The sequence below is a fragment of the Diadema setosum genome, chromosome 19 (assembly GCF_964275005.1).
Source record: "Diadema setosum chromosome 19, eeDiaSeto1, whole genome shotgun sequence".
In the NCBI taxonomy this organism is placed as follows: Eukaryota; Metazoa; Echinodermata; class Echinoidea; order Diadematoida; family Diadematidae; genus Diadema; species Diadema setosum.
In genome coordinates this window covers 27,667,479-27,689,434 of record NC_092703.1, presented here as the reverse complement: position 1 = coordinate 27,689,434, position 21,956 = coordinate 27,667,479, and the positions used below count along the sequence as shown (strand labels likewise).

General features: G+C 39.2%; 1 protein-coding gene across 1 annotated transcript; it reads left to right on the top strand.

Moving 5' to 3' along the window:
- Positions 1–329: 329 nt before the first annotated feature.
- On the top strand, positions 330–21,560 carry LOC140242690 (polycomb protein SCMH1-like). Its single transcript, XM_072322450.1, has 11 exons — positions 330–509; positions 3,824–3,894; positions 5,136–5,370; positions 6,179–6,267; positions 7,352–7,595; positions 9,125–9,253; positions 10,344–10,547; positions 12,715–12,876; positions 15,317–15,463; positions 16,022–16,170; positions 21,387–21,560. Exons 1-11 carry the CDS (start codon positions 485–487, stop codon positions 21,504–21,506), a joined length of 1,575 nt encoding a protein of 524 aa, XP_072178551.1. The 5' UTR covers positions 330–484; the 3' UTR covers positions 21,507–21,560.
- The last annotated feature ends 396 nt before the right edge of the window (positions 21,561–21,956 follow it).

The following is a 21,956-nucleotide window of genomic DNA, read 5'->3' as shown; positions in this document are numbered from 1 at the left end:
GGGGGGGTGGTGGGGGAGGAGAGTGACGAGTGATCTTTAATTCACAAGATTCATCTTGCGGAACACGCACGTTCCCCCTTTGTCCCCGAGATGGGGGAAAAGGTGGAAGCAGGGTATAAACTAGCTGGGCTCATGTAAGGATACATTTGTCTGACGATCTCTTCAGCTAATAGTAATGTGTTTCACCAAGAGTCGAACCAACACACCATCAGCAAATCAATACTCCGCCTCAAGTCACTCCTGCTGCGAAAAGCAACTTCTTGGCTCTATTGTTATTTTCTTTTTAATGTGTGTGTGCATGTTTTTTTAATCTTCAGTAGCGTGACAGGGGTTTAAACTTCACTAAACCTTGGCCAGGGACTGCCTAGCGTGAAATCGGGTGGCTGAAGGAGAAATGAGGACACCCTACGGAGAAGACGAAAGGAGTGCTCAGTGATCACATTTTAATCCAGGCAATCGTTGGATACTCCAGCAGCTACGGACCATGGCAAAAGGTAGCAAAATCCCAGGTAAGGGCGGTACAAACATGGGAAGGAGACTTGTGATTATTGATTTCCACTTTGATTTTTTTTTTTTTAATGTGCGTGTTTATAAGCATTTATGACTCATAGAGGTCTCAAGCATCTCCTGCTTTCATGTACTGACTGTTGTACATTGTGGAGAACTCTGTGTCAACAGTGGCACAGTGATGTCTTGCAAGAAAGCAAACCTACATAAACTTCATGTTTTTCCCGTTTTTCCACACCAGTTCTATTCAGTTGTTTGCAGAAAGCATTTTCGCCCTAATTTATGGTATGCTAGTATTACATAAAGTGTACATAATGTACAATGAATTCTCCCCTCTTTTTACCTTTATGATCAGAACTTTCCTATTTCATTATATAACTTACAGGTATGATAGATGAATAGGCAATGATGATGGTGATAATGATAAATTAATGATAATGAAAATAATGATTGATAGCATTTCACTACGCTATTGTAATTATTATTATTATTATTATTATTATTATTATTATTATTATTATTATTATTGTCACCATTGCAATCATTATTTAACTAAGGATGATAGTATTAATTATGGTAAGTATTAAAAATAGCAAATACTTACTATAGTATTTGCTATTTTTAATTAATTTATCATCATTTTTTGTTGATGTTTACATAGATACTGATTATCATTACGTACAATAATGGCAAGTACCATTACTGATCTCTTACTGTACAATTGTTTATGTACACATTTAGTTGAGTCCTCAAGAGCTTTTTTTATGCCTCCACTACGAAGTTGTGCTGGAGGCATTATGTTTTCGGGTTGTCCGTCCGTCCGTCCATACATTGTACGTACGTCTGTCTGCATTCGTTTACGCGATAACTTGAGTAGTATTGACTGGAATTTTACCAAACTTGGTCCAAGTATAAAGTATGATGGGGCAATCACTTGATTAGATTTTGGGTGAAATCGGCCAAAGGCCAAAGGTCAAAGGTCAAGGTCAAATCATGAAATTGTATCTATTTAAGCGATAACTCAAGAGTGGATCAAGCAAATTTCACCAAACTTTGTCCAAGGATGATGTATGGTGGGACAATTACTTGATTAATTTTTGAGTGAAATCGGACAGAGGTCAGAGGTGAAAGGTCAAAGATCAAGGTCAAATCCTAAAATTTATCTGTTTACGTGATAACTCAAAACTGGATGAAGCAGCTTTCACCAAACCTGGTACAAGGATGATGTATGATGGGGCAATTAGTTAAGTAGATTTTAGTGACATTGGCAAGAGGTCAAAGGTCAAAAGGTCAAGGTCAAATGCTAAAAATGTTGCTATTTCCGCCATATCCATGCAATGCCCGAAGGTATTTTCTTGAAACTTAGTGTAGACATGTACTACTGCATAAAGATTCTCCAGAGAGAGTTTCATGTCATAAGGTCAAAGGTCAAAAGGTCAAAGATTAGGTGAAAATGTTACAATTTCACTTTTCTCACAAATGGTTCAATGTATCTTCATGGAACTTGGTACATACGCATGCACTGACTGGCACGGATTATCTAGGGAATTTAGGGGTCATGGGTCAATAGTAGTCAAAGGTCAAGGTCAACTCGTCAAAATTTTACTATTTCCCTCTTATACTAGTATATGTAATGCTTGCATTATTATTTTTAAAACTTAATATACATGTATTACCTAATGGAGATTCTCTTGGAAATTTCCTGCCAGAAGGTCGAAGGTTAAGGGTCAGGGCCAGGTTTAAATGCAAAAAAAAAAAAAAATTGTTTTATACTGTAATTACGCTCTTTTCAAGATATATTCAAGATATTTCTGACAAACCTGTCATTTTGATTTTGCCAGTTATGTAAAACTGTCATCACACATTGTGAAGACATTGTACTATACACCTTTTGGGAGAATCATGCATTATAGCGGAGGCATCAGTCGCCATAGCGACATTTCTAGTTTTCCCTTTTTGCATACTCCAAGTCATGAGGTAAATTATAGAAATGCTTCAAATTCAATCATTGATTAAAAAATATATGAATATGACTCTTTGTCGTGTATACATGTACATTGTATACAGCATCAAATTGTTTAAAAAAATAATTGCTGGTTATCGCCATTACTTTTAAACTTTTAGTTTACCCAAGATTAGTGTGACTTTTCCATATGAAAATAGAATTTTGCTTTAAACATCACTCACTTTCTTCGTCCCTGGGCTATTGTGATATTCCTTTTATGTACACAACAATTGTATGCTGCACATTGTAAGATAGGTTGTAGCCCAATGATGTTTGTTACTGGATAAAAGACTAGACAACAATTTGTGATGCGACAGTAGGACAGTGATATCGAGAACATTTTGACAATTATATTATTATTATCATTATTATAATAATTATTATTATTATCATTATTACTATAATTATTATTTTATTATTATTATTATTATTATTATTATTATTATTATTATTATTATTATTATTATTATCATTATTATCATTATTATTATGATTATTATTATCATTTTACTATTAATGTTATTACAATTATTACCTCTGCCAAGGAGGTTATGCTTTTGGCAGCGTTGGCTTGTTTGTTTATTTGTTTGTTTGTCTGTTTGCAAAAGAACTCAAAAAGTAGAGAATGGATTTGGATGAAACGTACAGGAAAAGTTTATAATGGCACAAAGAAGAGATGATTGAATTTTGGTAGTGATGTGGGATTTTTCATGAATTTTTGAAGGATTTTTTTATCTTTTGCCAAATAGAGCCAATGAACTTTGAAGTTCAAGCTGCGCATATTTGGAGTTTGCACATGTGCACTAAGGCGCGTGCTCTGCTCATGGTGCCGCGCAGCAGGAAACTGATGAGGTAATCACAAGGACAGCTTTTAGGGGGGCGATTTTCAGAATACGTGTGTGGATGGAACTGAGCTGCTTGGCAGAGGTCTGCGCTCTTGGAGTGCTTTTCCAGTTGTTTTTCAAAATAATGACATCAAATGTGGAAAAACAATAGTGAAGTACACTTGTAGTATTGAATAATTACAGTAGCTGTAGGGAGCAGCATTCTCATTTGTCTGTGACATGATTAACTCGTTGAGGACGAGTCCCGAGTATACTCGGGCAGGTGTCTATGGAAAATGCCTGTTGTACGTAGCAATATCAGTCCGTCCTCAATGGGTCAAGATACAAATGTGTTCGTTTTCAAATGTACAAGTTTCTCGTTTGAAATGGTAAATACATTATATTTTCATTGTGTGTGCAAAGCTCTTTTCTGAAATGATGCAATGTCTTGACCAACTTTCTGCGATGTCATCTGTCCCTGAAACAGAGACCTACGACTGGGACATCTATCTCAAGGAGACAAGTGCTACCTGCGCCCCACAAAGCTTCTTCAAACAGGTACCTAATGTCCACCTACAAAATGCAAATCAGTTAACATTATACATGTACTCACTCAGTGTTAATGCCTCTACCCAAGATTCTGATGTTGTCATGTTTCTCATTTATCCTTAGGGACCCCCTCAGCACCGGTTTAAAGTCAAAGGTAGAAAACAAAATTTACAGATTGAGTTGAATTCTTGTTTGAATTCTGTGTTGGAGTTCAAATGTCACTTCCCACTTTTGCAGCAAGAGCATATGTTAGGACCACCTGCAGAAATGCAATTGAATCTGAAATCATTTTCAGTATAGGGATATATGACAATCAGGATTTTAGATAATGATGTGTGCAGCAAATTCAGAGGCTGTCCCTTTTTGCGCTGTTATCATTCAACTTATTTATTTGATATTTACATTCATTTATTTACTTGTTTATTTTCTATCTATACTTTTAATTTGTATGCCCTAATTTCTGTGTTTTTCCCCCTTTTGAAAGAATAAATGCATCAAAACTCAAAGCATGCCAGTATGTCTAACGGCTGGTACATGAATGGAAACAATCATTTATCAGTATTCGATTAAATGTTGTAATTAAACTTGAAAAGCCTTGGTCAAAATTAAAGTGCTAACTCAGACATTGCAACATATTTAGGGTAAATTCAAGAAGGATTTATCATCTAGTATCTCACCTTTCAATGTGAGACTATCAGCTTTTTAAGTGCAGCTAGAGAGGTCTTATCATAAAATAATTCAAGCTGAACGATGCTCATTATAACTTTTTTTTTTCTCAGTCCGTTAGGGACACTTTACTCGTTTTCAGAGCTAACAACTTATGGATTCATCAATCCTGATCAAACAAAGAATGAACTTGCATGGACCAGATGACCAGAATGATCTGTCTATGGTCTTGTAACAGCATCCATTTCATTATTTTGCATTGAATGTAATAACTACAATTATCCCTTTCTAGTGATATTGTCAAATTCTCCTTTTGCTGTCAGGTGGATGTGCTGGCAAGCAGCATTTGTAAGGATTACACGAATAATCATTACATATATAATATTGTATATCACAGATGCTTATTCCAGTGAACTTGAAAAACCAACATGCCTGTTGGTACAAATGACCTTTTTTTCTGCTCATGCGCAAAGTGGAATCCCGAACTGGCTTATATTCTTTGTTCATGCTACAGTATGAACCATCTCTCATCAGAAGGCAACTTTGTTATTTTAAGACATCGACACAAACCACATATTTTTCAGAGCTCAACACCGCCCGAAAATGAGTTCAAGCTGTACATGAAGCTGGAGGCCCTTGACCCGCGAAATGTGACCTCCACATGCATTGGGACGATTGTCGGGATGATCGGGCCACGGCTGCGGTTGCGGCTGGACGGCAGCGACAACAAAAACGACTTCTGGAGGCTGGTGGACTCGGCCGACATCAAGCCCATCGGCTGGTGTGAGAAGCATGGAGGAATGTTACAGCCCCCACTAGGTTGGTGTAAACTTTAAATAGAAGTAAAGCAAGCGTCAGGCTTTAAACCAAAATACATATTTTTTTCTTACTGTGCATTTGTATGTTTTTTGAAAAATGTTTTTTGGTTGTCCATCCTTTTTTTTTCTGTCTGTAATTGATTTTGTGGATAACATACAATAAGTACTGTTTGAGATATCTAAATGAAGCTCTGCCTATTAACTTTTGGACCCACATGCACAAGGTCAATTATGCTAAATGCTAAAATGTTAGAATTTCATTATTTCTCCCTATATCTTTGCAATGCTTAAATGTATTTTCTTTAAACTTTGTGGTTACATGCTGATGTCAACCAGATTACTATTGTCTTGGAAAGTGTTAGGTCAGGTGGTCAGAGGTCAAAGGTCAAGTGAAAATGCTATTAAAAATTTCACATTTTTCCTGTCTCGGAAATGGCTCTTCATGAAAGGTAGCACATATAAATACAAAAATTGCCTATCATTGGTTCTCTTTAGCAGTTTTGGGCCATGAGTTTTGTTGTTGTTGTTGTTGTTGTTGTTGTTGTTGTTGTTGTTGTTGAAGAAGAGGTTGGCAGCTCGATTCATTCCTTGACTCCTTCGAGAGAACCTTGCACGGACCAATATATTAATGTACTGATGTAGATGTAAAGACAGCTGAATTAGTTTCTTCCTAATTAGTAATCGACAACCGAAATAATTGTGTCACGCGCATCAATAAAATGAAGTGATCCTAGTTGAGTGAGAATTAACTCCCTTTATGTGACATCAGCTTGCCAAATCTTGGTATGCTCCGATCGTTCCATTCACAGGTTTCAGAATGAATGCATCGTCCTGGCCAATGTTTCTCCTGCGCACCTTGAACAACGCCAGCATTGCACCAGCCAAAGCCTTTAAAAAGGTGAGTAATCAGTATCTGCAAGGGCATGAAGGATGTCGTTAGAATGTCTGTGTAGTTTAAACTGGCCAACTCAAGCCAATGCAGGAAACATTAATGGTCTTGATGCCATGAGCAGTGCTCTGAGCAGTCCTAATATTTTGGCTCCAGGTTGCCATTCCTAGCTTTATTTGCTGACCCCAGGAACTGCACAGGCATCATTACCTTTTGAAGAGGGGTCAGGTTTTGCAGGAAATGATTTCACTTTTACATAGAATGAAAAAAAAAATGATATTACGATTGTGGGCAAATGAGAAATTCACCTGATGTTTGGACAAATGAGAAATTCAGCTGATGTTTGGACTACCATACTACCATGTAGTTTCACATACATTGTACGTGTACAGATATTTTGCGAATGAGAGAATCTGCCACAAATTTTGGAGTTGTTCATTTTGCAGTTGACATGCAGTAGACTGCCCAACCCTTCCTCACTACATGCAGAAAGTTTTCTTTCCTTTCTTCAAGTCCAAGTTTGTCCTCAACTCTTTCTGATACAATGAGAAAAGAAAGGAAACCATATATTGCCAGCTGTCTTTTATTTGATGAAGTGGTTGAAATAACCACTGCACAGTATGTATGTCAACAATTTTATTAATTTGTGCTATAAATCTCACAGAACAGTGTAAATTTATGCAACATCTTCACATGATATGCCGCTGCATCTATTCATGACTCAAGCTGTCAAGATTGAATAGTGCAAAGACAGCATGAATATGTTTCACAATCATTGATTCCCTTATCTTAAACCTTGTGGCGTTCAGCCGTAAACAGTATCTGAACCCCCCCCCCCCCATAAAGTGATTCTGGTCAAAACACAAAAACACCGGAACTACTGCACTTGACTGTCTTTCTTTACATCAACACACTTTCATATACCATAAACGATAACTGTTTTTGATGTTTATCATATTCACATATACAGTAGTTTAATCTTGACCTACGGTAGTTCAATATAAATGAAAAGTAAAGTTGAGGCATATACAGAAGCTTTATAACCTCTCATGCTCTTTTTATACCTTTATTCTCCTTCACACGCTGCTCCCAGGAACCGCCAGACCCCAAGGGCAACGAGTTCAAGCCAGGCATGAAGCTTGAGGCAGTGGACCGCAAGAACCCGCACCTCATCTGCCCGGCGACAGTGGGCCAGGTCAAGGACAACATGATATTCGTCCAGTTCGATGGCTGGCGTGGTGCCTTCGACTACTGGTGTGAGTTCAACTCCCGCGACATCTTCCCAGTTGGCTGGTGCAAGGCCACGGGCCACTATCTTCAACCGCCTGGCAAGACAGGTAATTTTTGTTTTCATTTCGCTTAGATTTAATTCCAGAGGGAGTAGAGAGTGAGCAGTGTCAATGCTGGCTGAAAATAATGTGTCCAGTGACTGGGGTAATGACAGTCTATAAAGTGCATTAAAATTCTTAGCAAGTCTGAAATGTGCCATATAGAACTCATTTGTTATATAATCAGATGTCTTTATATTCAAGCATTTTATACTCTGTTTAATATTATTTCCAAGTCTTCACTTTTTAGCTCACCTGAGCCAAAGGCTCAAGTGAGCTATTGCGATCGCCCTTCGTCCGGCGTGCGTCGTGCGTCGTGCGTCGTGTGTAAACTTTTTACATTTTCATCTTCTTCTTGAAAACCCCAAGACCGATTTTCATCAAACTTGGCAGGTAGCATTCCTAGGGGGTTAGGAACTCAATTTGTTAAAATGGGCACCATGCCCCACCCAGGGGGCCCCCAGGGGGGCCCAAACCCCCCAAAATTAAGGAATCTTAAAAAATCTTCTTCTCTAGAACCAGAAGTGATAGAGCTAAGTTAATACTATGAGTTAGTATGTTGATGACTGTTGTTTCAAGTTTGTTCATGGCAGAATCAGGGGTGCCCCCCTTGGGACCCAGGGGAGGGGGATGGGGAGGGGTCCTGATGGGGCCTAAATTGTACATTTTCATCTTCTTCTTAAGAATCCAATGACCCATTTTCACCAAACTTGGCAGGTAGCATTCCTATGGGGTTAGGATCTCAATTTGTGAAAATGGGCACCATGCCCCACCCAGGGGGCCCCCAGGGGGCCCAAACCCCCCAAAATGAAGGAATCTTTAAAAATCTTCTCTAGTATCAGAAGTTATAGAGCTAAGATAATACTATGAGTGAGTACATTAATGACTGTAGTTTCAAGTTTGTTCATAGCAGATCCAGGGGTGCCCCTCTTGGGGGCAGGGGGGGGGGGGGGGTTGGGAAGGTCCAAATAGGGGCCTGAATTGTACATTTTCATCTTCTTCCTGAAAACCTCGTGATGGATTTTCGTCAAACTTGGCAGGTAGCATCCCTAGGGGGTCAGGATCTCAATTTATCAAAATGGGCACCATGCCCCACCCAGAGGGCCCCAGGGGGCCCCAATCCCCACAAATTATGGAATCTTAAAAAATTTGGGCCCTTATTGTACATTTTCATCTTCTACTTGGGAATGCCTGGTCAAATTTTAGTAGAGCTGTGAATAATTTAGATTAGTGACTGCGTGAAAGGTGAACTTGCGATACTCAGGTGAGCACTAGACCCGTGGGTCTCTTGTCTATTCTTGTCTATTATGTTACTCTGTTTTGTCTGAAGTAAACCTTTGTTGTTGTATCTATTTCCTTGTCTTTGTTTTTATGATGGTTTGGTTATTTAGGCCTACTCTTTACTCTCCATGTTTGTAAACTATTTTTGTGTCTATCAGTTAATGAAGAACTGTCATTTTATGGACGAGAAAGAGATGAAGTCAAAATTGAATGAACTGACATTAAAAGAAAGGAAATTTCACTTTTATCGTTGCTAGGCGTGTCCACCAAAGTGAGACGGGCAAGCAGCTCCTCCACCTCCTCCTCCCAGATGTCGCCGGGGAGCACACCCTCCACCAAGGTGGAGCCAGATACCAGCAGTTTGCCATCAGTGGTGGAACCTGTCGGTGAGTTTGAGGGGGGATGCAGGCTGGAGGTTCACGACCTTGTGCTCGTGTGCATTACAAAAGAATAGGAAAAGTCTGAAAGAAGTCACTCTTGTGCAAGTCTTGTTAATTGCTGGTGATTACGTGTGCACTAATAAAGAACACACAAAAAAAAAATCGGAAGAGAGTCGCTGTTGTGCAAGTCTTGTGAGTTGCCAGTGATGATGTGATGTTGATGCTTCAACTGGTGTCCTCTGAGGGGTCTTGTTATTGTTTAATTTAGTACTGTTTCATTTATTTGTAGCTTTTGCCCCTGACAAAAAACAGACAAAATCGAGTGACTGTGCTGTTGAAAATGTAGTATAGAAGACATTTCTGAATAAACAACAACAACAACAATGATCTCAGAAACTGAAAAGTGGCTGGTGTCCTGCATATTACACTTAACCAACAGTGAATGAATAAAATGTATTGAAAAAAAATTGGACTATTGATTGCTATTGAGCCAGCAGTTGCTCATCAGATTTCATTCAAATTGTTAATGTATCATGGGAATTGTTTAACGCTATGTAGCTGGGGGGGGGGGGCTGATAAGCCACCTCTCAACATTATTCGTAATAATTTGTAAAAGCAAAGATTTTTTTTCTGCTTAAATTTTAGGACTTTTTTCTTTCTTGCCTCACGCACATTTTGAGACCCTATTTGCAAAAACTGGGGTATGCTTGCCAAGATATAGCTCATTTTTGTGTTTAGAAATGTCCATGTGTATGTTCCAACTATATGTAATATAGTTGCGTGCTGTTAAAATATGAGAATAGCACCTGACTCATGAAATTGATTAAAACAAGAACCCCGCGAAATACATAGCAATGTTGTTGCTGCATATATAGTTGCTCATTTTGTGGTCTTTTTTTGTTTGTTATTCTTTTAATGTAATTTTGTATGTTCATCTTCATCACTTTGTAAAATTATACAACTGTATCATTGTTTTTTTCTATTTTTATTTGAGCATGGACACGCTGAAGAATTGCCTGGGCTTAAGCTTAAGCTTGTACTGTGCTGAAATAAATTGAATGATTGAATGAATAAGTACCCTCTCTCTCCATGGCAGTATTGGTGCACCTGAACAGCTCGTGCGTCAGTGGACCGTACCTCAGCCCCCACAAGCTGTGGCAGATGCCCATCCAGGTGGGGCCCACCAGCGTCAGCTCCGCACTGAGGGAGATCCTGCAGCTGTGTGTGGACTGTGCCGTCCAGCAGCGGCTAGTGCTGACCTTCCTGGAGCAGGCAGACGACGGCAATGTCACCATCAATGGTCAGTCTGGGGGAGTCAGCGCCATGTACCATATGTCCCAAAGAAATACGAGACCCTCTGCAACGATAACTTAAAAAATCCGTGAATTAGTCCAAATACAATTTTAGGGTATGAAACTACAACTTAGCACCCATATCTTACAGAAAACCCCATCCGATTTGCTTCAGTGGTCGAAGAGAAATGAGGATTTTTGTAGAGCCTGTCAGGAATCCCTTCCCTCCAAGTTCTGTCCATTGTGTTCGCACATTATGCAGTTCCAAGAGCATCCAAGTGCTAAACTTGGAAGAATCATACCCATGACATGCTTTACAATGATCCACATTTCTCTGTGACCACTTAATAGCCAAATGGGATGGGGTTATCTGCAAAATATATGTAAGATGTTATATTTTTAGATCCTGAAAGTAGCATTCAGACAGTTTAATCATATTTGAAGTTATCAATGCGAAAATCCATTTGTAATTTTTTTGGACGTACTATACGTAGAGAGAGTCTGGCAAACCCGGTTTTCGGCTAATGAGCTGAGATTGGTCGATAACTGGTCCAGTGATCACCAGGCGCCATGTTTTTGCCCAACGCCAGGCACGACCAGATCTTACTTGCAGTGGCAAATGTTAACCCATTGAGGACAGACTGATTCTGCTACAATATGCATTTCCCATTGACCCTTAAAGGGACTGTACAGTACTGGTTGAGGTGGAGATTCATGTTTTGAACTTTCCTAAGTGAGATAATGAGAAACCTCTTCTGAAATCTGAAAGAGCATATAATACCAAGAAGGATTCAACATTTATTTGATGAAAATTGGTTTTCAAATGGCTGAGATATCCAAAAAAGTGATAATAAAAGGCGACAGGCTACCCCTTTTATTAGGCTGTCTTTGTTTCACCTTGTTTTTGGATATCTCGGCTATTTCAAAACCGATTTTCATCAAATAAACTTTTGATACCCCTTAGAATTGCATGCTCTTTGACTTCTCATAGAGTGGTTTCTGAATATCTCGCAAAACGTTATAAGCTAAATCTTCACCTCAACCAGAACTGTACACACCCTTTAACCATGTATACTCGGGACCCGTCTTCAAATGGTTAACAAACAAAAACACTGCACGTAATGTTTCTTGACTAATTGGCTTGAATGCACTCTGCACCGGACAAAGTCCACTGTAGTTGGTAATGACATCGCGCCTATTAATTGTTGCGGGAGGCCAGACTGTCTATATGGCACTTGTGGGTGTTTTCAGGGGGTGCCCTCTGTTGGTGGAGTTTGGCCAGGTGGGATTTCTCACCAGGGGTACGTGGTCGTGGTATTCTGAGGTCGTAATTAAGTGTGCAATTAACTTGGTAATTTAATCGAGAAGTTTTAAATAGCCCCTTAATCATGAGCAAAATTGATATTCTGAGGACATGATTAAGCTATGATTAAGTCCCCTATAATTTTCTCAGGTTCCTCCCATCTACATTGTAATTGTTATTCCATCCCATCAGACATGTTGAACAAGCCAAAATGATGATTATGCGCTCAAATATGCCCTCAATGCACGCTCCTCCATATCCCCTGGAATTACAACTAAAGAACTCTGTGTGCACACTTCGGTCTTTGATTACAACCTTTCACCCTGCTAAGTGATGAACCAATGCACTGCAAACAACAATATACACTAACAACAACAATGACCAGAAAAAAAAAAGAAAATGAAAAACAGAGGGATTACTTATGCCACATGAAGTTGTTTTTCAAAACAAATTAAGACAGCATACCTTGTAGGGCCTGTGTGAAAGCTTGTATGTAGACTGTACATCGCTATACAGGTGTAATCTGAAATGGGCCTTCTTGTTTGAGCATGTATGTCATTGGTATGAGCGGTACATTTTGCTGTCGAGCAACACTAAGACTTGTGTTCTGGCCAATAAATGTGATATCTGCATTACTACATAGGGCACAGTCGCCCGAAGAACCCCTCCTCCCGAGAAAGTTCCGTGCACACTAAAATTTCTGGTTTAACAGTACCCACATCCTTGTGTACATAGCAAAATAAGTGTTTGTAATGTGTGTTTATTATCAAAATTATACTTATATAGTTGCATTGTCTGCCTAAATCAGTGCCATTGCATATTCATTAGATTCAAATTGACTTTATTTGCATGTTGGTGTTTCTGTGTTGCAGCCACGTACAGTGGAGAGACACACTCAGCCACCATCCAGGCTCCGGACACTACATCTGATTTCTGGGCCATGCTGGACAGGCTGTGCGAGAACCTCCTTTGCTGTGAGAATTTCTTCAGCGACAAGTCACTGCAGGGGCCGTGCCCGAAATGTGCAAAGCAAGGTAACCTGTGAGGCATTTTTATGCCTCCGCCAACGAAGTGGCCGGAGGCATTATGTTTTCGGGTCGTCCGTCCGTCCGTCCGTCTGTCCGTACGTCCATACGTCCGTCCGTCCCGTTTTGTTTTTATCGTGTGGTGGTTTTGCATCAAACTTGGTATGAGGGTATATCCTTGGGGGATGATACTTTGTGTGGATTTTAGGGTCACAGGGTCAAAGGTCAAAGGTCACAGGTTATTTTGTGAAAAAAAAATTGAAATTTCATGTTTTTCTCCATATCTCGCAAATGGTTCAAGGTATCTTCATGGAACTTAGTATATATGCTTGTACCAATGGGCAGTGATTATCTAGGGAAGTGGGGGGTCATGGGTCAAAGGTCAGGGGTCAAAGATCAAGGTCAACTCCTCAAAATATAACTACTTTCCTTATATTTATGCAATGCCTGAAGGATTTTTTTTAAACTTGATGTATGCATGTATAACCCAATATATATTCTGTGGGAAGTTTCTTGCCAAAAGGTCAAAGGTCAAAAGGTCAAAGGTCAAGTGAAAGTGCTAAATTGCACTTTTTCCTCCATATCTCAAAAATAACTCGAGGTATTGTCATGAAACTTACATATTTATGCATGTTCTACCTAACAGTGATTCTCTTTGGAACTGTGGGGTCAAAGGTCAAAGGCCAGGTTTCGATAATACTATTTTACCATTTGATACTGAAATTATACCTTTTTCTCAATACCTTGAAAATTACTCAATGCATAAACTTGTAAAAGGGTCAAAAGTCAAGTGAAAATCATCAGTTCCCCCAAATACCTGCACTCTGACGTTTTAATCATTCATCCAATTGAACCTAGTTCTAGGAAAGTGAACATTCAGCACATTTGTGGCAAACCTGTCATTTTAATATTTTGCCAATTGTGTGAAACTGTCATCACACATTGTCAAGACATTGTACTATAGACCTATTAGGAGAACCATGTATTATGGCGGAGGCATACACCAGTCGCCGTAGCGACATTTCTAGTTTTTTTTCTTGTTTCTTTTTCCTCCTGGTCAAAAAGGCGTACAGTCGCCAACGCATAATCAGGATGACTCAAGACCGAGAACTTTGGCTCAAATTCACTGTGCAAAGCAAGCTAACCTCGGGCTGTTTTTCTGCCTCTCTCTTCGTATCAAAGTAGGTGTACAGTTGTCACTGCATGATTGGGATGACTCAAGACAGAGCTTTGGCTCTAATTCAGTGTGCAAAGCGAGGTACTGTATACGCTATAATTTTCGCGTACATAAATTTTCGCGAATTGCCGCTGTCACACATTTTCGCGAGTGGTTAAATTCGCGATTGGGGGACCAGAGAAAATATGAAGTGGCAAAGAAAGTGTGAATTTTCAACTTACTAGCAAATAAGAATGATACTAGTTATACACTGCATGAAAAAAACTTACCAAACTCTGTGAACTAGTAAGTTAGAATTCAACATTTTTGAAGTGGTTAAGTCCATCGCGCTAGATTTCTGACGAGTGGTACGAGGGGTACAAGTACTCAATACTTTAGTATTCGTAAGTAGATGTGGACTAGCCCGACCACCCCCAGACGCTGTTAATACGCTGTGCTGTGCGAATGCTACTTACAGCGACTGGGCTGTGTATACTAGTAGTTAGACGTGGACGTGCTTTATGTACGTAAACAAGCTTAGCCAGTATGGTCTGTTCGGTAAGCCGTGACATGGTATACTAGTACTGAAATGTTCGTATCATCAAGGCAAGGGATTCATTTTGGATGGTAATATTTTCGCGTGTTGTTAATTTCGCGAATAGCTCTCAACTCGCGAAATTCGCAAAAATAAAACCCACGCGAAATATATAGCGTATACAGTAACCTCCTGGCCATTTTGTCAGTTTCTTTCACTGACCTGGTCAAACTAGGCACCACATAATTGGGATGATTTGAGAACCTGAGCTAACCTCTGAGGCTTTTGACGAGCAGTTGACAACATTAGTTTTATTGTGAAATGCTCAAACCGGTTGTGCTTAGTTTGTTACTGTTCCTTCACATTCATTACTATACTTTATAAAGCGGTATGTTGAAAATTCCACCTTGAAATGCACAGACCTCTCAACCATTCTGAATTTGGTGGAAAGAGCGTAAATTTTGACGATCTCCAGCTGTTGTTTCAATAGGAGTTTCCTATTTTTCTTGGCAATTTGCTACACACGGATGGGAGCTAGTCTTTCTTCTGAACTTTAAGTCAGATCATCCCTATTTTTCACTCCGAAAGGCTGGGATGTCTGAATGCATGGTGTGGTTGTTTACAACAAACAAATTTTGTGTAAACTTCTCAGTTTTTAACTGTTTTTATTATGATTCAAATATTTCATTGCTAACTGCAAAGGTAGTTACAGTTTATCCATGTTGATGTGATTGTGATTCTCCCCATCCCTTCCCCAGCGACTGATGACAGGGGACCTTTGAGTCCTGCCGCCAGTGGCCTGAGGTCCCCAGGGGTGCTCAAGAGAAGTGTCTCGGATGCCTCCACCAGCTCAGAAAAAGATAGCAGGCCGTCGCACAAGATTCAGAGACGGATAACGACAGAGGGTAAGGTTGAGAGGAAAAAAGTTTAAAGCGGGGGGAATTGGAGACCAGCAATATAAATGTATTTTTTTAAGTGGTGGTTGGCACATAGTGATGGAGATTGTAAACTTTGTCTGATAAGAAAGTGTTGGCATGTGCAACCCCTGTTTCCTACAATTTATCACTGCAGGGTAATTGTAACACAACAAGAATTACATGCGAAGGATTAAAATTTTCCTTCTGGATTTTACCCCCCCCCCCCCCCCGAAAAAAAAACCAAAATACTGTAGAGAAGATTTGCTTGCCGATCAGTGGGAAACGTGAGGCGATGGCACCGTTAGCTCATGGTATTTGGATTATGTGACTGAAGCTGACTTTACTGTTTTGTGAAGTTATATGAAACATATAAAAACTTTATATCTGATTCTAATGACATTTTTTACCACTTTGATTGCTTGATTCGCCTGTGAGAGCCAAAATCAGTAATGCATGACATTTCTCTGTGAATTGAGGTAGTCGTGAGTTTCAAATCATGAAAAATGAAGATTTTTTTTTTTCTTTTTATGGAATTTCTGTGAGCAGCTGCCAGCTCCACCACGGAGAGTAGGACAGAGCCCCGCCCCCAGCCTGCCAGCGGTCATCCCAATAGCTGGTCCATAGAGGAGGTCATCCGGGTAGTGGTGGACACAGACTCCAGCATGGCCACTCACGCTGACCTCTTCCGAAAGCATGTGAGTGCCTTCTGTGTCCCATAATTCCTCAAGTTCCCAGAAGCCACACTTTTGTGATTTGTTGCTGTAATGTGTAATTGAGTAATGTGTATCTTGCTGTATCAGGACAATTACTATTGACATGAAGGGGAGAAGGAAGACGAAGAGGAGGAGGATTTTCACTTGTTGCTTTAAAACAGAACTTGACAGGTCCTACATGTGGGATCTCAGAATCTCTTAGAGATCAGGTTGGTTATGATGAAGGAAGTCATCATCAGTTTTCCAACAAAGATGCTGCTGACGATGCAGGTGGTCATATTGGAGGTGTTGATAGAGATGATGACAGTGGAGATACTTTGATGTAGTCCTGTTTTTTTTTTGTTTTTTTTTTAGTGGTGGTTATATATATATATATATATATATATATATATATATATATATATATATATATATATATATATATAGATATAGATATATTATATATATAATGATGATGATGATGATGATGTTGATGATGTTGATGATGATGATGACAGTGATGATGATGGTTAAAATTTTAAAAGTTTAAAACAGAACTTGACAGGTCCTACATGTGGGATCTCAGAATCTCTTAGAGATCAGGTTGGTTATGATGAAGGAAGTCATCATCAGTTTTCCAACAAAGACGCTGCTGACGATGCAGGTGGTCATATTGGAGGTGTTGATAGAGATGATGACAGTGGAGATACTTTGATGTAGTCCTGTTTTTTTTTTTTTTTTTTTTTTTAGTGGTGGTTATATATACATATATACATATATATATATATATATATATATATATATATATATATATATATATATATATATATATATATATATATAAATAAATATATATATATATATATATATATATATATATATATATATACATATATATATATATATATATATATATAGATAGATAGATATATTATATATATAATGATGATGATGATGATGATGATGTTGATGATGTTGATGATGATGATGACAGTGATGATGATGGTTAAAATGATGATTCAAGTTCTTGCAATTGTTTTTCCAACAATGATAATGATACTTTTGATTAAAATCGGGTTGATTGTGGTTGTTACAATGATAATGATAATGAAGATAATCGTGGTGGTGATGATGAATTATGATGTTGAAGATTAATGTAGGGGTGATGATGAAGATGGTGGTATTAATGATGAATAGAGTTCAGTAATATGCATGTGCTGAAGTACACAAGTTGTATCCAAGAGCAAGGCCTTCTGACAATGAAGTGCAAGTGCCCACCTTTAAGCCTACATGTGATTTGTTCACCAGTTGACACACACGCTGAAGTGCTTTTTTGCAGATTGGTGCCGATGTCTGGAAACGAATTGTCAGTGAATATAGATTACCTAACCCCTCTAATCTCTGTTGTGCTAACATGGCCTTCCTGTTGGATTGAGGCACATTGCAACACCTGAGTGGGCTTGGTAAAATTACACTACCAGTACATGTATGTCAAGTTTTGATGAATTACTAAATGCTGATATCAATGTTAAAGTGCCAGGACACATACATTTGTAAAGGTTAGAATGCCTTATAATTTTGAATAATACATAAACTGCAGTGCTGCAAAATGCGGACTGCTGAATGTGAATCTGCGTACTAGGCTTTGCCAGTGATGTAGTGATTGTCACAGAGCCAGAGACACTCGGATGAGACTGAACTTTATTCTGATAAAGTTTACACCTTTGGCGTACTATGAAGTGTTCTTCTACTGCCACGCTATCTTGCCGGGTTAAAGCTCAGTAACTCTCATCAATGGCAAGAATCAACATGTGAGATGATATCCTCTTGAAATCAAAACATATTATTGTTTACTTTGGAAGAGTAGCCTAAACTTAGTCCACAAACACATGTGAGACTTTGCCCTCGGGGGTAGACAAGCAAATCCTTGTTGCAATAATGTCAGAACAGTTGTTTTTTTTTCACCTTTGGAGAACTATCAACTCATCAAATGGTTGCACCGGGCCATATGTTTAGTAGTCATGTTGTAATCTGTATGCTCTTGAGTGATTTAATCTTTCTCTTTTTTTTTTTCATTGTTAATTACTCTTTGATTAGGTTTTGTCAGGTATTGTTTTTTTTGTTTTTTTGTTTTTTTTTACAATCAAAGTTCATAAGAAATGTTACATTCATACCAATGTAGATTCATAGAGAACACTCGTGTCACACTCTGATATGTTCATTACTCCCAGCGGCTCTTCATCAAAAGGGCAGGTTTGCACCATGGCTATCATCTGCATAAATATCTGTATGCGAAAATAATAGCGTAGACAGTATATAGACGATATTCCAATGATAGCATAGCCAAGCGCGTAAGCATTGCATCCCACGTTCCATCGTTGCGTGCGATTTCATCAGGCCAGCCAGGCAGGCTGGTATGTGATACGTGTACTGCATGCTAGAGTTATGCACTTTATTCACACTTGATTTGTTTTTGCCCGTCGGGCAATACCTCATTTGACGTTACGTAACATAGCGTACAGTGTGTAGACATTGGCTTGGACCACACCAGTGAATGTCCTAAGTGAAAATTGATGGTGAAATAAGCTGTATTTGCGAAGTGGAACAAGATTCCTCATTCAGGGAATGTGGAACTTTGTGCAGTGAAAGGTCAGATGTTCTATTAAAGGACAAGTTCACCTTCATAAACATAAGGATTGAGAGAATGTAGCAATATTAGTAGAATACATCATTGAAAGTTTGAGGAAAATCGGACAATCCGTTCAAAAGTTATGAATTTTTGAAGTTTTTGTGCAGTAACCGCTGGATGAGAAGACTACTGCAGTGTGTGAACAACTTAGATGTCACATGCGTACAACAATATAAGGAAAATATAAAGAGAATTTCACAAAATTTCATCTTTTGAAAAAAGTACACATTCCCCCGACTTGTTGCCGACAAATGTTAAGGGTAATATTATTCCTCCTGTCTGTAGAAAGAGGCAAGTCAAGTGCTCTTTTATTATGCGAAAAAAGTGAAAATATGTTGAATTTTCATTACATTTTCTTTATACTGTTGTACGCATATGACTCACAAGCTGTAGTAGTCTCCTCATCCAGCGGTTCCAACACAAAAATTTTAAAAATTCATAACTTTTGCATCGATTGTCCAATTTTCCTCAAACTTTCACTGATGTGTTCTACTAATATTGTTGCATTCTCTCAATCCTTATGTTTATGAAGGTGAATTTGTCCTTTAAACTCAGCTGCATCTTGCTGTTCAGAATGAAATATCGCATCTTCCCCTTTTTTGCAAAATCCTGTGCCATCCCTCTTGTGACCATTTCCTTTTTGTTAACTATCAACCCTTTGTGTGCTGATTGGCACAGGAAACCCCACAGCACTGTACACACTGTCAAAACTCCCTGGCACAGAAACGGTTAAACTAAATTTCAGAAAATGCTACATGCCACTGTTGGATTTCTTTTCCCTTCCCTTTGTGTCGTGAAGTTGTGCAGTATGCAGATTCTTCCACTTCCTAGAGCATAGAATATACCATGCACACTACAAAGCTATAAAACATTTTAATGATGTTGTGCTGCCATTATGATAGAAAGGAAAATAAAGGTAATTGAGGCCCCTCTTTGCCATGCTGATAACTTTTTTTTTTTTTTGGGGGGGGGGGGGATTGGAAGTTGTTCAGGTTGGCAGTGCTATTATTTTTGTCCACAGTTTGACTCTTTGCAAATAAGATTTATCTTGTAATCAGAATGTAAACAGTGCCTCAGTACTGATCACCATATCAGAGGGTGTAATGTCCATCATTTGTCAATTACATGCAGTTGCACTTTAATGGATGATGCTATAATTTTATCACTTATATCCTGTCATTGTCTTTTTTTTGTGGGGGGGGGGGGGAGTGTGGGATTCCTGTTCTGTGTATTGGAGGAGGGGGGGGGGGAGAGGATGTCGGTGATGATAATTATGATGTTAGTGTTTGTTTGTTGGCTGTACTTTGTGATTGTAGGCCAGAGTCGGCAAACCATGAAAGAGAGATATGGTATGGGTTGGTCAAATATTGTTTGTTTCTTGCCTAAATATGACCTCATGATAGCAGACGGCTTGTTCTGGTCTTCCGTGGGAAGACATTTCCATGTGAGCAAATGACAATGAAGGAAGCAGTAGGTACTGTAAGGAAGATATTTTCGCGGCATGAAATTTTCATGAATTTGAGCCGACGGCCTTTTTTGCGAAATGAAATTTTTGCAAATTGTCACCGGCATTCAATGCATGCAGTGTAGACAAGAACTTTCGTGTGCATTTTCATTTCACGAATCTTGGCTCTAGAGAAATTCACAAAATTAAAATGCATACGAACATTCCTCCTTTTACAATACATGACTTATTAAAAAGGCCTGCGATTAGTTTTTTGGTGCACACTGATGGTATGATAATGAAGTAAAAAGACATGGAAACTGCGAAAAGTGCACAACTATATTTGTAATGTACATGTCCACTCGGCGCAAAAGGTGTCAATGTGTGTGTGTGTGTGTTTATGTTTGGGATTTTTTTCTGTGTCTTTTTAATCAGTTGCACAACTTACATTAGATATGATCTGAATCTGTGAAGAGTGATGTTTATTTGGTGTCCTCATTGAACTTTGAGTCAGAGAGCTGTGAAGAATCACTTCACAGAGTGCTGTGGAGAGATATAATGGGAATGCACAACTCATCAGTCTTATCAAAAAGTCTTTGATTGAAGTAGGCACTTCAGTTTCATGTTTTCTACTTTAACTCAAAGTTGTGGGTGTATGGATGCAAGTTTGCCAAAGATAACTATCTGACAAAGTGGCATTGTATAATGCTGATGGTGGAAAAAATTGTTTGGTAGCAATGTTTGAAATCAAAACATACTGTTTTATGGAAAAGAGCTGAATATCAAGCGGTCAACAAAATGTCATGCTTGATTACCCTCTAGATTTTGTATATGTGTAAGTCCTTTGCTGTTCTAAAAAAATCTGATAGCAGCATTTTCATGTATGAAACATTGACCAGGTCCATTATAAAAGATAAATCAAAACAAAGTTTTTACAATGTTGAAAGAGAGATAAAGTTGTAGGCACACAATCGCAGGTGTACAGTCAAAGTTTAAAAAACATGACAAGGCTAAGTTTCATGCATTACCTTCTCTCTTTCTCTCTTCAATCGTCAATCTCCTTTCTTTGTTTATTTCTCGTCCCAGGAAATTGACGGCAACGCATTCCTCCTCCTCAACAGCGACATGATGATGAAGTACATGGGACTGAAGCTGGGCCCCGCCCTGAAGCTCTGCAACATCATCGACAAACTGAAGAAGAAGTAGAGCCCCCTCCACAGGAGGATCGAGGACTGAGCCTACACCGCCCCGCCCCCCACCACACCCACCTCCACCCCTTTACCACCCCCTCCTTCCCTCCCCCCATGCCCTGGCTACCAATCTCATATTCTCTCTTAAACCTTGTCTGCAAATGAAGAAGATCTCAAGCATACTACGTTGTTCTCTTTCTGTGTCCCTGACATAGTCCATAGAGCTGCTGGGCCTCCCTGATTCTGCACGTGGCTCAATGAAGACTCGTCGATATCTCTCGACGTCATGGTAGAAAGAACATGACTGGCCCCCCTGATTCTGGAATTGGTGGTTGCCTGTTGAGACACAAAGTGGAATGCGAGTTATCTCCGCGTTCGCTCCTTGGAACCTCCCTCGTGCTGATGTGTGAATATTGGCAAACCCTGCAGGCCATCGTACATGATGTCAGGGCGTCGATAGATGGCT

What these genes read in the sequence shown, in the direction of transcription:
- LOC140242690 (XM_072322450.1), top strand. Translation starts at nt 485, where the DNA reads ATGGCAAAAGGTAGCAAAATCCCAG. An exon ending in AATGTTACAGCCCCCACTAG is followed by an intron (nt 5,371 to 6,178) that starts GTTGGTGTAAAC and finishes TTCCATTCACAG; the next exon opens with GTTTCAGAATGAATGCATCG. An exon ending in CTGACCTCTTCCGAAAGCAT is followed by an intron (nt 16,171 to 21,386) that starts GTGAGTGCCTTC and finishes TTCTCGTCCCAG; the next exon opens with GAAATTGACGGCAACGCATT.